This window comes from Macrobrachium nipponense, chromosome 28, assembly GCF_015104395.2.
Source record: "Macrobrachium nipponense isolate FS-2020 chromosome 28, ASM1510439v2, whole genome shotgun sequence".
Taxonomy (NCBI): Eukaryota; Metazoa; Arthropoda; class Malacostraca; order Decapoda; family Palaemonidae; genus Macrobrachium; species Macrobrachium nipponense.
The window spans coordinates 28,549,807-28,568,160 of NC_087217.1; the positions used below are offsets into that span (position 1 = coordinate 28,549,807).

The 18,354-nt window shown below is 38.1% G+C and overlaps 1 protein-coding gene across 1 annotated transcript in view; it reads left to right on the plus strand.

Moving 5' to 3' along the window:
• LOC135201619 (calcium-activated chloride channel regulator 1-like) overlaps window positions 1-18,354 on the plus strand; it is a 51,641-nt gene that overhangs the window by 23,819 nt on the left and 9,468 nt on the right. Inside the window, exon 2 of the mRNA XM_064230676.1 lies at window positions 9,902-10,199. Coding sequence (XP_064086746.1) covers window positions 9,902-10,199 — 298 coding nt within the window. The remainder of the gene's footprint in view (window positions 1-9,901; window positions 10,200-18,354) is intronic.

The following is an 18,354-nucleotide window of genomic DNA, read 5'->3' on the forward strand; positions in this document are numbered from 1 at the left end:
ATATATATTCATATACTATATATATATATATATATATATATATTATAACGTGTACTTTCTCTCTCTCTCTCTCTCTCTCTCTCTCTCTCTCTCTCTCTCTCTCTCTCTCTCTCTCTCTCTCTCTCCACATGGACCCATTAATACTATGCGTCTCCTTTCCATAATCAGATAATTATAATTACAACATTTACCGAAAGAGAGAAACAGAGAAAGAAGGATAGATAGGATAAATGGCCGGCAAAAGGAACCGCGATAAGAGATCAAGTAAAAGGTGTGAGAGAGAAGAGAGTAATAGAGAGATCACTATACTATAACAGGGAGATTTAGCCTTTGTGAGAGCATCCGACATTCTGTTATCTCAGATCGTCCATTAGTGGGGAAACGAGTGTATGTCTGAGTCACATTGGATTTCAGTTACTTGTTTAAATGTATGTATGTATATATGTGTGGATGTTATATATGTGGATATATAATAACACATATTATTATTATTATTATTATTATTATTATTATTATTATTATTATTGTTGTTGTTGTTGTTGTTGTTGTTGTTGTTGTACTTAGGATGCAGACTTCAGCAGCGTTACACTTGTAGAGATTCTTCTCTATTTTTCGAATAGCGGCTTTTTCTGTTTAAGATTCTCTACAAGTGTAACGCTGCTGAAGTAGACATTATTATTATTATTATTATTATTATTATTATTATTATTATTATTATTATTATTATTATTATTATTATTATTATTATTATTATTCAGAAGAAAAACCTGTTCATATGAAACAAGCCTACAGAGACATTGACGTGAAATTCAGGTTTCCAAATAAAAATTATAGTGTTCATTAGAAAGAAGTAGCAGAAGGTAATACGAAATACAGCAAAGCAGAGATAAGATTTTAGCTAAATATATAAAATATAAGTAAACTATTTGAATACAGGCAAAAATTGTTTTAGGGTAGTAACTTCCTATATTTTATCCCAATGTGAGATATTTCATATGTTGAGGCACTGGTACAAAGACAATAAAAATTAGCAAATAAATTATGATTAATCTTGAGGAAAGAGTCCCGTACTTAACTTTAAAGGCATGCGATAACTTGAAGTAATTATCAGTCGGACGTGAATTAATCTCTCTCTCTCTCTCTCTCTCTCTCTCTCTCTCTCTCTCTCTCTCTTAATTGCATTCGGAGAAAGACGCTGTTCCCATCGGCGCAGGGTAAATTACGTGAAAAAAGGAGGTAAATCATTTACGTTCCAGACGGTAGTTTATTGAAAGAGAGGCCAAACCTTCGTGTGACGTCATCCATCATTCCAGACCCATCCGCCTGGAACGAGTAAAAAACGGCTTTAGGGACAGATGCCCCAACGGCGCTATTTGCCTAAACACAGCTCATTAATAGTTCACTAATATTCAATGGCTCGGCCGGTCGGGATGACGGATCGGTTTCCAGGCTTCCAGGAGGAGGGGGAGGAGGCGAGGGAGGGTCCCTCGTTGATCGAAGAGGTCATTTTCCAGGAGAGTCTTTAGACTGCTCCTTCCAGTGGACAAAGATGGAGCGGTTTTTACACCACCTAACCTAACGTCAGCCTTTTTATTTTCTAAAAGACTGAACCTCCGTAGTACCTCTTGAATCTTGAGGCTTCCAGGAGATTCTAAATCTACGCACTTCTGGAATTTGTTAAGGCAATTTGGAACCTAAATATCCTTCCTGGAATCTTTTTTACTCCTGAAATATTTTGCTGGATTCAGCTCCTGGAACTTGTCACAAATTTGGAACCTAAATATAGCTCTTGTAATCATTTTGCTCTAGAAATAATTTTATGGATTCAGCTCCTGGAATTTGTTAAAGAAATCTGGAACCTGGATATAGCTCTCGTAATCATTTTACTCTAGAAATATTTTGCTGGATTCAGCTCCTGGAACTTGTTAAAGAAATTTGGAACCTAAATATAAATCTGGAGTCTGTTTACTCTAGAGATGTTTCGCGAGATTCAGTGCTTCTAAGTACTCCTGGAATCTTTTTAATAGACCAAGAACTTACACAAACTTTTCACAAGGCTTTAAGTTTCTGTGAACATGCATAGTACCCCTGGAATCTTTCTGAGGCTGTAATAGTACACACACACACACACACACACACACACACAGAGAGAGAGAGAGATGAGGAGAAGAAAGAGAGACAGACGGGAGAGGAGAGATTTTGAGAGAGAAGGAGAGAGAGGAGAGAGAGGAGTGGCTGCGGCTGCGGCTTGTTCATCATTTTATTTTGGCATTAGATAAATCATGTCTTGATGAGTTCCGTAGATGCAGTCTCGTCGGAATATTGATTTAAAAAATGGGCGGATGATTTCACCATCCATATCATTATCATCGTCATAATCACCATCCATATTAACCTAGACATTAAGATATGCCGTGGCTTTCATTCGTATGCAAATTTATTTGCAGTCCTCTGTATGTTGGCCTAGTAAGTTTGATTTGAAAGATGATTGTTATAAATAGATACTTGTAACAAGGATGAACTGTATGTATGTATGTATGTATGTATGTATGTATGTATGTATGTATGTATGTGAGATTAGGTTAGTTATGGTGCAAACCAGGACACAATAAATTATAGATTCTCTAGAATAACTTGGCAGTAATATTCTATACACTTCGCAAGACATAGACTGAAGAAACATTTGTCTTTTTAGTTTCTTGTTGAGAAATATATTTTTTTCCTTTTTTTTCTTTTCTTTTTTTTAGAAAGGAAGACCTGTAAAAGGAGAACTGACAGGAGAAGATCAGTGTTAATTAATATAAAGCTTTAGAGAATTTTCCTGCAGGAATTATAATGCAACCCTGCTTTCTAATTTTGATTCAGCAGATGAGACCGATAACAGAAATGTTGACAGAAGAAGAACAGCAGTGATTAATACGTTAGGAAGAGCGTTTGTTACGAGAGAGTTGCGTGAGAAGTTTGACACACCGACAGACCATCGACAGTCTCCCCCGGTGGGCTCCCCGCGTTTTAGGACCTCCCCAAAACAAATCAATTCCATCGATTTAATCAGAGAACGAAATCAACTGAGAACTTCACTTTACCTAGAGGGGTCGCTGCGGGTCAGGGAGAACTTAACGAGGTGGAGCTACGTCATCTCCCCCTCCTTCCCTCCCTCCCTCCCCACACATTCCCACACCCTTCCCTCACCTCTTCTCCCTCCCACACGATTTCTTCTTCGTCTTCTTTCTCTTTTTCACACGCGCACCATCCTTTCCCCGCTTCGTCTAATTTTTATGCTCCCGACAAAGATTCGAAGATACGACGGCGAGTTGGGCCCTGATTTGGTCGGAGATTAATCGAGGAAGGCGAAAATTCTCTCTCTCTCTCTCTCTCTCTCTCTCTCTCTCTCTCTCTCTCTCTCTATCCTCTTCCTCTCTATCTCCTCACTCTCTCTTCTCTCAGCGCGTTGAACAAACTCCGTTTGGCTTTAATCTATGGATCTCTCTCCTTACCAGCTTCGACTAACGGGGAAAATTACCTAATATGCTATCCCTCAGGAGATGAGTCCTTCAGGAGAGAGAGGAGTCCTACAGGAGATGAGTCCTTCAGTTTGGGAATTCTACAGGAGAGAGAGGAGTCCTATATGAGAGAGAGAGAAGAGTCCTACAGGAAACGAGACCTATAGGATAAGATTCCTGCAGGAGACGCGTCCTACAGGACAAGAGGCCTTCAGGGGGGAAGTCCTACAGGAGACGAGTCCTATAGGAAAAGATTCCTACAGGAAGGGATTCCTACAAGAGAGAGAGGAGTCCTACAAGAGACGAGTCCTGTAGGATGGGAGTCCTGTAGAATGGGATTACTGTAGGATGGGAGTACATACTGTAAGATGGGAGCACTGTAGAATGGGAGTCCTGCAGGATGGGAGTCCTTTAGGGTAGGCCTCTTATAGGAAAGACGTCCCATAGGATAGGAGACATATACTATGAGTCCTATAGGAAAGGAGTCCTACAAGAGAGGAGTCCAAACCTGTTTCCTACGCGTCCCTGCGGCCGTATTTGTTTCGGGCCGACGTCCTTATCACAGCCTTCATCGGAGGGCTCCGTCTTTAGCAGGCTATCCTCCTCTGTATCTTGCATGTTCCGACTTCATATTTGTTTTGGTTTTTTTTGTTTTTTTTTTTTCTCAAAACATTCCCTTCAATTTTTTTTTCGAGTCTCTACAACGCAGAGATCGGAGCCATTATATTAGTAAGCCTTGAAAAAAGTTTTATGTTTATTATTTATCTATTAAATTTTTGTAGGCTTTCATTTCTAGTTACATATACTTTAAATAAACGGATAGGGGAGATGATATCATCACATTTATTTCTCTCTTGTTTTGTTAAAATATCGATAGAGTATTCAAGTAATTTTAAAATAGCAATCGACGATGATAACCAGAATATAAATCTACTAATATATAAACATAATACAAAATTAATGAAGATCATAAAAAGTAAGGATGATGAATCTAGTATGCACGAGTGCCTTGTGTGTCTGCGTGTGAGTGTGAGTGTCAGTGTGGTTGCGTGCGTGCTTGCGTGCGTTTGAGACCAATTTATCAGCAAATGTCATTTCTCTCAGCAGAACCCCAGAGGTTTATGATAGAGTCGTTAAGTTACTGCTCGTAATGAGGTCATCGACTCTCGTTATACGCAACGCCTCCTCCTACTCTCCTGCTCACGGAAGCGAGTTCTTTCGAATCGCATCGAGAAGTCCTCTCTCTCTCTCTCTCTCTCTCTCTCTCTCTCTCTCTCTCTCTCTCTTTGAATCGTCGCTTGTCCTGTGGTTTATCTCATGCGTATTTTCTTATCATTGTAGTTATTCTCTTATTATTTTCCGTTTTACTCTCTCTCTCTCTCTCTCTCTCTCTCTCTCTCTCTCTCTCTCTCTCTCTCTCTGAATCATCGTCTTTCCTGTGGTTTAGCTTATACGTATTTTTTAGGTTCTCATTCTCTTTTTAGTTTATACTCTCTCTCTCTCTCTCTCTCTCTCTCTCTCTCTCTCTCTCTCTCTCTCTCTTTGAATGATCATTTGTCCTGTGGGTTATCTCATGCGTATTTTTTTCTTACTGTAGTAATTCTCTTATTATTTTCCGTCTTACTCTCTCTCTCTCTCTCTCTCTCTCTCTCTCTCTCTCTCTCTCTCTCTCTCTTATGGAAAGCAGCCGGTACGTTGACCTTTGGTCTTTCTGTCTGCCCTATTTGGAGGTCGATAAATCTCACTTATTGTCATTCGGAGTCGTTACCCAATGGCTCCCGTGTAAGTATACTTACTCCTTACTTGCAACCTGTTCGACTTCAGCTGCGCGTTGAGAGGAAGGGTTTTATACAAAACAAGTAAAAAATATGCAGAAGAATCGAGTTTTCTGTACAGCGAATAATCAAGGCCACCGAAAATAAGTTCTATCTTTCAATGGGGTCTCGGTGTAATCCTGTATGAGCCGCGACCCATGGAACTTTAACCACATCCTGATGGTGGCCTGGCTTATTTATATTTTTGCCAGAAGGAATTTGGTCTTCGTTAGGATGGAGTAAGAGGAGGTAAAGGGAAATACAGAAAGAAGAGATCTCGCTTATCAAAAAGCAAGAATAAATAAATTAATAATCTTATCAAAATGTATTAAAATGCAAGGAAAATAGTATCATGGTAGCATTGCATTGCAAGAAAAAAAACCATTAGCCAAATCCAGGGGCATTTCTTTTGGCCAGTAAAGAGAAGAGATTGCTATACATTGCTGTTGGTGGCGTTCAGTCTGATTGAAAATGAGAAACGAAAATAAAAGATAAAAACACAAAACTCGCCCAACATACGCCAAACCGATTGACCGGTCCTTCCAGAACTCAATTTCTGGAAACGCATTGGTCATTCTTCTTGAACTCAAACACCTCGAAGAAGTCAGCCCTGGAACCATTTAGTGAACAGATATACTGTCCAACGCACTGACCTTTCTTCTGGAACTTAAATGCCTGGAAGAAATAAACCCTGGAAGCGTCTGATGATCAACCTGACTGCCCGATGCATTGGCCCCTTCTTCTGGAACTCAAATGCCTGAAAGAAACGTCTGGCGAACCACCAGGCTTCTTTCCAATGCAATGTTTCCCCTGGAACTCAAACGTCTGGAATAAATCGGCCCTGGAAACACCTGATGAAGTAACTGGTTGTACGAGGCACTGGCCGTTCCTCTGGAGTTCCTATGCCTGGAAGATATCAACCCTGGAAACGTCTGATGAACAGACTGAATGACCGACGCACTGGCCCTTCTTCTGGAACTCGAATGCCTGGAAGAAATCAGCCCTGGAAGCGTCTGATGAATCACCTGACTATCGGACGCATTGGTCCCTCTGGAACTCAAACGGCTGGAAGAAATCTTTCCTGGAAACGTCTAGTGAACCAACAGACTGTCCAGCTCTTTTGTCCTGGTACTCAATCCATGCAAAGCCCCAGCTAACAGACCGAATGTCCGCCCATCTGGAACTCGGGACTTACGAGAATGACCACGCAAGAGCCACTGGAGCGAAGGCGGAGCTCCCGCCGGGAAGCGGGAGAATCGATTAACTTTCCAGGCGTCCAGGTTATTGGAACTCCATATTCCCATGACTGTTAAAGACGTTCTTCGGATTTACCTGCGATTATTAGTCCCGGGGCGAGGTGAGGTGGGGGGAGAGGGTTTCTCGGGAGGCTGGCGGGCCCTTTTGGGAGGGGAAGAAGTGAAATTAAATCTCGTTAAGTGAGGAGAGATGGATGGATGACTTCGGGGGGAGGGTGGTTGGCCGGACGGGGGGGGGTGGGGGGGGGGGGGGGTGCGATGGGAATCGCGCGTTCGTGTTTAATGAAAATCTTGGAAAAGGAAAAATCGCTGAGGTTCTAGGAGTTAATGAAAAGCTCGGGAAAAGCTCTTTTGAGGGTTTTCGTAATTACTTTTTTTTTTTGGGGGGGGGGGGGGGGGCCGGGTTGGTTTCTGAAATGATAGACGAAGGTTATTATTATTATTATTATTATTATTATTATTATTATTATTATTATTATTATTATCCCAAATAGCTGAACCACACCTTATTTTGGTATCAAATTCTTAAAATAACTGACTGTAATTATTATTTTATTACCGAACCACACAATATATGGTGTATAATATTAATAATAATAATAATAATAATAATAATAATAATAATAATAATAATAATAATAATAATAATAATAGTATACCTTATTACCGGAGCTACACCAGCGAATTAAACATCACCAAATTCATTAATATACCCAAGCAATTACTCTGGTTAAAATCGTTAAAAAAAAAAAATGCCTAAAGTACCACTTACTTCAGAACCACCCCCACTCAATTATTCTTTGTGTCAAGTGCAGATACCACTACCACTTACCTAAAGACCACATTAAAACACCCTTTCTCTTCCGCTAAGTAGGTGACAGGAAAAGTGCCAGTGGAAACCTTGACACCTCGGATAAGATATCTGGAGCATTTCCGCGAAGTCTGATTTAATTGCTATAATACGCTGGAAGCGCATGATCACCTCCAGTTAGATCTACAGAGTCTTTAGCACCTGCGATTCTGGAAATCGACTTTCTATCTATTTGGCTTCTTCGGCTTCTAATTCTTCTTCTACCTCCTCCTCTCCTCCTCCTCCTCCTCCTCCTCCTCCTCCTCCTCCTCCTTCTCTTCTTTTTCTTCTTCTGCTACTGCTTCTTCTTCTTGTAATTCAGAGAACTATATAGTAGTTGCTATTTGCGATGGGGTTCTTGTTTTATGATGCTAATATAATAATAATAATAATAAAATAATAATAATAATAATAATAATAATAATAAATCAATAATAATAATATTTAATAATATATTATGGGGTTCTTGTTTTTAACAATATGCGAAGGGGCTCTTGTCATAATAATAATAATAATAATAATAATAATAATAACGAGTCTTGAAAAGGATAAAAAAATCCCCAGTTGTGTATGGATACAAAATTCGTTTCTCAATAATAATAATAATAATCCAATAATAATAATAATAATAATAATAATAATACTAATAATAAAATAATAATAATAATAATAATAATAATAATAATAATAATAATAGTAATGATAATAAAAATCGGCCTCCAAGGGTCAAGGCACCATGTAGAACGTTCACAACTATAATTGATTCATATCCTTTGCATATTTTTCTCATTTTTTCATCAAGGCATTGTCATATGGAGTTGATAGGGAGTGGCGGTGGGGGCGGAGGCGGGGATTAGAGAGGTGTGCTGATGAAGAATAGGGCTTATTTCCACCCCCCCACCCTCATCTCTAGGGAGATAACATCTGCTTCATCAAGTATCTCCCCTAGACTCCTCCCTAGATCTCATTAAAGTCTTTGCGTATGTTTTCTTTTGTCTCTCAGCGTGTGATTGATTTCTCTCTCTCTCTCTCTCTCTCTCTCTCTCTCTCTCTCTCTCTCTCTCTCTCTCTCTCTCTCTCTCTCTGTGAATTTAGAGACATATAAACATGGGAATTCAACTCTTAATTTCTTTATAAGTAACTGAAATGTCAGTCAACTTTTACACATTTTTGAAACCGATTGGGGTTACTGGCAACTCGGGATCCTGATGACGTCACTGCGTGCGGAAAGGCCAGCGGTAGTGACCCTCTCGGGAACTCTTGCCTATTGCGATGCCAATGAAAGACAAAACCGCTCATATATGAGCGCTCGCGCGCGCTGTCATCGGACTTCGCAGTTCATTAACATTTTGACCAACAACTGGGATCGTAATTTAATTCGTAGCAGGGGACTTTGTTCGATGTCTCGAGGGCGGAGTTAAGAGGAGGAGTTGAAGGTGGAGGAGGAGAACAGTAAGTGGTTGAGGATAAGTCGAAGGACGACAGGATATTATTATTCTCGTCCTACTGTTCTTTCTATTACTGCTGTTTCCTCCTCCTCCTCCTTTATCTCCTCCGCCGCACATTTCATTTTTCCTATTACTCGTTTCTCGTTATCAGGACAGTGGGAATTCCTCACTCTTTCTACTCTTCCTCCTTTCAGTTCCTCATTCTTCTTCTCTTCTTTGGCCTCTTAGCCTCCTTCATCTCTTCTTACTTTTCCTTCCCTTCCTCCTGTTCCTCCCATCCCTTCTCCTCCTCTTCTTTTTTCCATTTCAAGACTTCATTTCTCTATCATTCTGGCTCACTGTCGTGGGATATGAAGACTTATAGGGACAATCTCCCTCCTACTATGAATCCTAGTTCTTACCTGTTCCTGCTCTTGTTCTTCCTTCTCCTCCTCCTCCTCTTTTCCTCCTATTCCTCTTCTCCATTTTATTGACCATTCACTCCTCTAGCACTCCATCCACAGCTTCTTTATTAGCTAATTTATTCCTGCGTCTGATCGTTCTTCCAGTAGGTCCTGGAGAGCTAAGTGCCTCATTCCAGGAGTAATAAACCAGACTCCTGGATTCACTGACAGCCTCTTTCGATTCCTAAACTGGCGATTGTTGTTGGTGGTGCGAGAATCATGTTGTTGTTGTTGTTGTTGTTGTTCTTTTTGTTGTTGTTTAGCCTCGTGCCATCAGGGGTTCTTGAAACCTACAGATGGTGCAAGCTTTTGTGGAGGATGTTAGTTTAACTGAGACTAAAGTTGAAATTTGTAAGGGCTGATTTTCATTAGACGTCCAAAGGTCCAAAGACAAGAAACATTCTGGACAATATATAACTACCCATAGATTCAAAGAACGATTCTCTCTCTCTCTCTCTCTCTCTCTCTCTCTCTCTCTCTCTCTCTCTCTCTCTCTCTCTCTCTCAAATTTTGTTTGCACTCCCAAACGCCCAAAACCTGGAGAGGAAACCTCATTTAACGAAGACTCTTTTCCTTCCATTTTCCAGGACGTGGTGAGAGCAGCCTCCAGCACCATCTTCGTAGCCACCAGAGGTCGGGCCAACTTCCGAAGTGTGAGGGTCCTGGTGCCCTCCAGCTGGAACGTGGCCTTATGCCCCTCGCTGGGGGACCTGCAGTCGACGAGAGGAGAGACCTGGGACGGCGCTGACCTCAGGGTGACCCAGGGAAGGCACCCACGACACGGACCCAGGCCCTGGACTTTGCATACCAAGGGATGCGGGCAGACGGGAGATTACATCTCGCTGGGGCACGATCTGCTTCTCTCTAATGACACGATTATTAACGGTGAGTGGGATCGAGTTTGGGCAAAGGTGGTTTTCTGATTTTCCTGCAGGTTTCAATTTCCTTTTCACTTGTGACGGAGGGTGTGGGTGTGAAGAGCGCATGTGTGTAGGTTTGCTGTGTATATGATACACACACACACACACACACACAAGGTTAGGGTTTTTATTCGTAAATGATGAAATAATATTTGTTCATATTAAAGAAATGTAGAGTATAAGTTTAACAGCAGCTGAAATTCAAAGACAAAACAGTTTTAAGTACTTACGAGAAACTGAAAACTACTGCTGGCCACACACACACACACACACACACACACACACACACACACACACACACTCATCATATATATATATATATATATATATATATATATATATATATATATGTGTGTGTGTGTGTGTGTGTGTGTGTGTGTGTGTGTGTGTGTGTAAAATTCAATTGTAGTAGACCCTTTCTCAGATGATCCAGAGTGAATTCTTGACGAATTTCAGAGATAAATTAGAGCAAACCTTATTCAGAGCTAACTCAGAAGTAAACCTTTTTCAGAGGTAACTCAGAGGTAGTGAACCTTTTCAGAAGTAGTGAACCTTATTCAGAGGTAACTCAGAGGTAGTGAACCTTTTCAGAAGTAGTGAACCTTATTCAGAGGTAACTCAGAGATGGTGAACCTTTTTCAGAGGTAACTTAGAGGTAGTGAACCCTTGAATTTGTCTATAGGAAGGGAAGCAGAGTTCTTACCCACTTGGCGTGAAATGTGGTGAGTGATTTAATGAAGTAAATGGATCATTACCTGTTTAGGATTTACGCTTCGACAGTCCGGGACTCATTACCTGGGTGTGTGTTCAGGAGAGAGAGAGAGAGAGAGAGAGAGAGAGAGAGAGAGAGAGAGAGAGAGAGAGAGAGAGAGAGAGGCAATGGTTGATGGATTCTTGAAACTTTTTCCTCGCAGCTTTTCTGCAAAACAACACGAAAAATAATATTGTTGAGAGAGAGAGAGAGAGAGAGAGAGAGAGAGAGAGAGAGAGAGAGAGATCAAAATACCTGTGGGATGATCCCTCCCCTCCAGGTGTGGGATTACCTCGTCGAGAGTCAAACAGGTACTTGAAGGGAGTTCTTTACCTCACTTATCCCCATACGCATGAATTTAGGGAGAGAGAGAGAGAGAGAGAGAGAGAGAGAGAGAGAGAGAGAGAGAGAGAGAGTGGGTGAAGATGTAAAATAAATAAAAAAAAAGCTCTCATTATAACATTTCAATTTCTAAATGAAAATATACTTTTAAAAATTCGCTTACAATATCGACTTATTCGACATAAATAATACTTCATCCCTATCGACGCCCTGACGTATTCGACACGTATAAATTAAAATGGGCTTCGATAACCTCGAGAGAGAGAGAGAGAGAGAGAGAGAGAGATGCTGATGAATCACCGTCATGAATTACGATGATAAAAAGCCCCTTTCTACCTCCGTGGTATCAGTATATCATTTTGCGCCGCAGAAATTCCTGCGTGAGGCCACTGTGGAGATTTAGAAGGGTGGACGCGGGGTTACTAACCGAGGTATCCCTTGTAAATTGCGACTTTGACTTCAACGTTTTTTTTTTAAGCTTAACTTAGGAGTTCAGCTAAGCATATTGTTTTTTTTTTCTTTCTTTCTTTCTTTTAAGATTAAAACTGGAATTCAACTACATATATTACGTTTATTGAGGGTTAGAATGGAGTTCAGCTAAGTATATCAAGTTTTTTTTTGAGGGTTGAAATTGGAGTTCAACTAAGTATATTACGTTTTTCGAGTCTTAAAACTGGATATCAAATAAGTATTAAGATTTTTGAGGCTTAAAACTGAACTTCAACTAAATATATTACTTTTTTTAGGCTTAAAATTGGGCTTTAACTAAGTATACTACGTTTTCGAGGCTTAAATCTGGACTTCAACTAAGTATATTACGTTTTTTTATTTTTTTAGGATTAAAATTGGAGTTCAACTAAGTATATTACGTTTTTCGAGTCTTAAAACTGGATTTCAAATAAGTATATTACGATTTTTGAGGCTTAAAAACTGAACTTCAGCTAAGTATATAACGTTTTCGAGAGTGTAAACTGGATTTCAAATAAGTATATTACGATTTTTGAGGCTTAAAACTGAACTTCAGCTAAGTATATAACGTTTTTCGAGGCTTAAAACTGGATTTCAACTTAGTATATTACGTTTTTCTAGACGGACTTCAACTAAGTATATTACGTTATTGAGGCTAAAAAGTGGACGTCAATTATGTATATTACGTTTCTCAGGTATAATTCACCAATTTCGAACAGTCCTCTTACATCTAACAACTTCCAAAAACTCCTTAGAAATAGAGTTCTCTCTCTCATCGTGGAGTTCCAGTATGACGGAAAAAGAAGCATTTCATACGCCCGCGAGAACGGCCAGTCTAACTTAGGAGGTTGCTCAAGGGTAGGAAGACTCTCTCATGATCACGTGACTCCTTCTCGTGTATCAAAATAGCGATGGGATACCTTTATAGCAACTTCTCTTCGTTATTACTGAGGACTTTTTAAGATGATGGACGAACATTTTATAATAATCCTGCTGCCAAAGCGTTATTTATGATGTGCGCATCCTCTCTCTCTCTCTCTCTCTCTCTCTCTCTCTCTCTCACATAAATAACGCTTTGCGTAGCAGGATTATATATATTATATAAATACTCTTGATTCAAAGACAGCGTTTTGAAGAATTATTACTATTATTATTATTATTATTATTATTATTATTATTTATTTTATTATTATTATTATTATGTTTTAAATTTAGGTCTGGTTTCAATTTTCGACTAAAAATGAACGCTATCAAAAAAAATAATATATATATATATATAAAAAAAAATATATATATATATATATATATATATATATATATATATATATATACATACGTATTATATACAACAAATTAAATATAAAAAAATATATATATAGTTATATATATATACCACAATATATATATATAACATATCATATATAATATATATTATATATATATATAGATATATATTTTTTTATCTTGTCTTGTATAATGTATTATGCCTTTTATTTGTTAATTAGCGCTTTTAATATTAATTTTATTGTTTTATGTCTTTACAGCTTGAAAATGATACCTTTGTGTTTTGAAACGTTGTAATAAAAGTATATTTTAAGGACCACCTGAGATGTACTTCCATTCCTCCTACAAGTCTTCCATTTTTCGAGAGTTTACTAGTAATAACCGCCATACTTCGCGGAACGCTATATATTATATAATATATATATATATATGTGTGTGTGTGTATGTGTGTGTGTGTGTGTGTGTTTGTGTGTGTGTGTATTAGGCAATGAAGACCTGTTACTACTTCCATGAGCTTTTCCACTTAGCTCCAAACAAGAAAATACCCTTTAAAGTAAAGCGTTCCTGTGATTAAGGTTTAAACAGCCATCAGGCGTTGAAAATCGTTCTTGAATAAGTTCATCCGTGGTCATTTGCAAATTGAAATGTTTTTTTTTTTTTTTTTTTTTTTTGCATTCAAGTGATTCCGTCTGCTAATGACATTATCTGACTTTGCCATTGTAACGTTTTTTTTTTTTAAGTGATTTTGTCTGCTGATAATATCATGTGGTTTTGAGAGTAATCCTAACTTAGTTAGTATTTTTTTTTAAATGACAGCTTCAATTATATTAATTTTCAACTTCGCGTTACCGAGTTTGTCTGTAATATTATGGTTATTGTCCCTAGTTTGTTTATTATTGCATTGAACATGGTTTTTTCTTGTGGGATTAACGTAGTAGACTTATGATTTACATATCAAAACCTTCTCTATCGATTTTTTCTATGAATTACCGTCTTTGCTTGTAATATTTTTTTCATATCAATCCAAGTTCATGAAATATCGTACGTAGCATGGTTTGTCCTTGTGGCATTAACGTAGCAGATCTACGATTTAAAGATTACCATCAGGACCTTTTTCTTTAGATTTCCCCTTCATCTCAACTTACGTAATATTCACACTACGTAACGTCATCTCCCTAATTTATGTCGTCGCGTATCTACCCATGAAGTCCATTTATCACCGCCTGTTTACCTCTCGCGTCCTCAAGAAGATATCAATAGATTCTCGTTAGTTACGCGAAAAGGCCATTTTCCTCTCGGTAACAATACAAGAAGAAGAGGAGGAGGCGCAGGAAAAAAAGAAAACAAACTCCGAAGGTCCGCTGGATAATCTCTCGTCTCCCAGATCATAGAGATGAGAATCCCAACTTCATAGCGCAACTCGAGTCCGAAAAGAGCGGCCGCCATATTTTGCAATCAACTCCACAATAGAGGGCTTCCTTTTCACAAAGATTTTTTCTTTTTTTTCTACTTTTTTTTTAATGGCAGTTTGTTGGTCGGAGAGCGAGAACGACGCGCTTTTAAAAACCCGACATTCGCGGTGGGCTAAAAGGAGACTCATTTTACTCATTTTTATTTATCTTTTGACGGTCATTTTAGGTTACGGAAAAATTGATGGGGGTAAGGTGACGATAGGGGCTGTTTGATTTGCGATTTTTTGGAGAGAGAGAGAGAGAGAGAGAGAGAGAGAGAGAGAGAGAGAGAGAGATGGAGAGAGTAGAGAGAAGAGAGAGCGAGAGAAGAAATTTCATTAATAATATAATTAGTTGATCCACCTAAAATGTTTCGCTAAATATTTATTCCTTAAAACAATCACATGAGAGAGAGAGAGAGAGAGAGAGAGGAAAATTTTCATTATTACATGATTATTCATTTCCCGGAAATTTCCTTATGTCTATTCCTTAAAACGATCACATGAGAGAGAGAGAGAGAGAGAGAGAGAGAGAGAGAGAGAGAGAGAGAGAGAGAGAGAGAGGCTCCTTTCAGCTTCTTTTCCAAGCCTTCCGACCTCATTATCTCCTTTCTGGATGAATGGAGGAGTTAAAAAAAAAAAAAAAACTCTTCTGGGTGAGGGCCGTTGATGGCTCCGCTCCCTTAATGCCTCAAAGAGTCGAACCTGGAGCTTAACAATATGCTCCTCGGAGCAAAATAGACGAGGTTTTGCTCCCTCAAGATAAGACGGTATTTTCAGTGACCTCTGGTGAGCAAATCAGTACACGAATGTCTGCTGAATAGATAGGTACGGATTTTATATATATATATATATATATATATATATATATATATATATATATATATATATATAATATATATATAGTATATATATATATATATATATGAGAGATATTCGGCCATTTTTGCTTTCATAATTAATAATAATCACTAAAAATTATTATTATTATTTTTATTATTATTATTATTATTTTGCACAATTTTCAGTGTCGAAAATAATGACTATGGTTTCAGGTCCACAATAATATTGCATGTGAAGTATAAATAAAGTCTTTGATAGATAATAAAAGCTTTCGAACCTTATACTAGGTTCATCTTCAGTCAAGTGAACATTATGACTAAAAATCCGTCGAAGTAAACTTCTGGACAGGTCCTGTTCAGAAGTTTACTTCGACGGATTTTTAGTCATAATGTTCACTAGACTGAAGATGAACCTAGTATAAGGTTCGAAAGCTTTTATTATCTATCAAAGACTTTATTTATACTTCACATGCAATATTACTGTGGACCTGAAACCATCTTATTATTATTATTATTATTATTATTATTATTATTATTACTTTATTATTAGTTATTATTATTTATTATTATTATTATTTATTATTACTGATTATTTTATTACTATTATTATTATTAATTTCGTTGGAAAGTTATGGGAACCCTGTACGCATTGAGCTTATATTTCGCCTTCCCAACGTGGCGTATATTATTATTATTATTATTATTATTATTATTATTATTATTATTATTATTATTGTGTGTTTAACGGTCAGTGAAGAACCCAAAGCAATAGAATGTTTAATTCAAGTGTTTATATGGCATTGCAAACATAAAATGAGAGTTTATTCCTCAACATCTGCTATATAATAATAATAAAATAATAATAATACAAGTTCCGGATATGCAAACGAAAAAGCATTCCTCATTAACGTCAGATCTTTGACTGATTCAACCTCCCTTCTTTTCTCTGCAACATCCTTTTAAGAGATGACGGCAAACCTCTTATGACCCCCTCTTTTCTAACCGCCTCTCGTCCCTACCTCTACTCCTTCCTCATGCACCCCCTCCTCCCCCTCCTCATTTACTTCCTTCTCCTCCTCTTTCCTCATCCCAGTGCCTCGTTAAATACTCCCCCAGTTTTGTTCCCTAATCGCTCAAAAGACGCACCATTCCCAGACCTCCCTCCCTCCCCCTCGCTCTCATCTCCCTAATATCTTGATTGCAATGCCCTCCTCGTAAAAAGCCACAACGTTTTGTTGACAAGTTCTGTTCGCTTCGACGACTTGAATTTGATTATTGGTTTCGTCAGTATTTTTCTTTTGTTTTTTCTGTTTTTAGTCGTTTATTCACATGCCAATTATTGTTTTTATTCTTTAGTTTCTTGTGTTTGCTTATTTTGGCGTTGGAAAATAGCTGAAATATTTATTTTCATGTTTAAAATTAATTCATTCATTGCCAAACGGCACCGTGGTATTCGTTAAAGTTCCGCATCACCCTTTCATGTCCCTTCTCATTACCTTTCCACGTCGCTCCCCACCCCACCCCCTTTTTTCCAAATTTCTCCCTTCCCCTTTCCGTCAGGCTGTCCGTTTCCTTCCCCCTGTCAATATATCCTTTCGACAGGCTGGCAATCTTCGCGAGAATGAAATGTCGATGGAATGGCGGGAAAATGACGCAAAAGAAAAAAAAAAAAAAAAAAAGAAAAAAAAAGCAGACGGGGAGTGACCATCTATAATAGAGCTTGACCCCTCCTTAAAAACCCATCCCAACGCTGGACAACTAAAAAAAACCCCAGTCCCAAACCCCCCCCTACCCCTACCCCTACCCCATTCTCGAATGCCCTAGTACCCATTTATATTCTCGGGGGAATAAGAAGTATCATTCCCTAGAGAAGAGAGAGAGAGAGAGAGAGAGAGAGAGAGAGTCTTGTAGGTAGCCTCTGGCTTTCCCGTAAGGTGAAGATAATGGTTTCCAGAACTCTTGAAAATTAGTCTCTCTCTCTCTCTCTCTCTCTCTCTCTCTCTCTCTCTCTCTCTCTCTCTCTCCAACCCAATTACTTCCTCTAAATAGGAATTTTTACACGGTCCATTTCGCGACACCATATCATTTCCCTTCCAGTCTCGTACTGGAAAGTCCTGGAATCAATGCTCGGGGCGACGTGACTGCTCTGGAAAAGGAAAAAAAAATGAGAAACAGAAGAAAATTAAATGCGAAGGATGAAAAAATTAATTGTTAATTGCGTTTCGACCTCCATTCCATTCTTTCTTGGTTCTTCTATCAGCATTGTAAGGCTTCTTCGGGTACGCTGTTTTTTTTTTCTTTATTCTTTTTTCTTGTAGGATTTTTTTTTTGGGGGGGGGGTTATCCTTTGCGTGCTTTTTCTCTGTTGTATTTATTATATTTTCTTAAAGATTCTTTTTATATTTTTTGTTATTTGTAAGATTTTTTTTCCCTTTTTTAGTTGCTGTTTTTTTAGATTATTTTTGGGGTCTTGTAACATTTTTGTAGAGGTCTTTTTTAGTGTATTTTCTTTGTTGTTGTTGAGACTTGTTTTCCGGTTTATTCTTTAATATTGTTCCTTGTTATCTCTTTTCCCTTCTTCTTTCTTTAGTTGCTTTACCTTTTGCCTTTTTTTGTATGTGCTGTTGTCCTGGGTACCTTTCCCTTCCTGTAGATGTTGTTCTTGTTGTTGATGCTTTTGAACTGCATTTACGTCTCTATTCCATTTGGCGACTTTTCCAGCATAATCCAACAGAGGGTTGTTTTTTTTTTTTTTTTTTTGTGGGGGATGGTGAGGAGGAACCTTTGCCTAAGCTAGTATATCAATCAAAATTTTAAAATGTGTTCAGCTTATTTAAACATGTTTGTTTCGGCTTGTAACTAAACTGTTATATATATATATATATATATATAGATAATATATATATCTATATATATAATATATATATATATGATGATATATATAATAATAAAAGGAGCCATAAAAAACGCCAGAAATATAGAA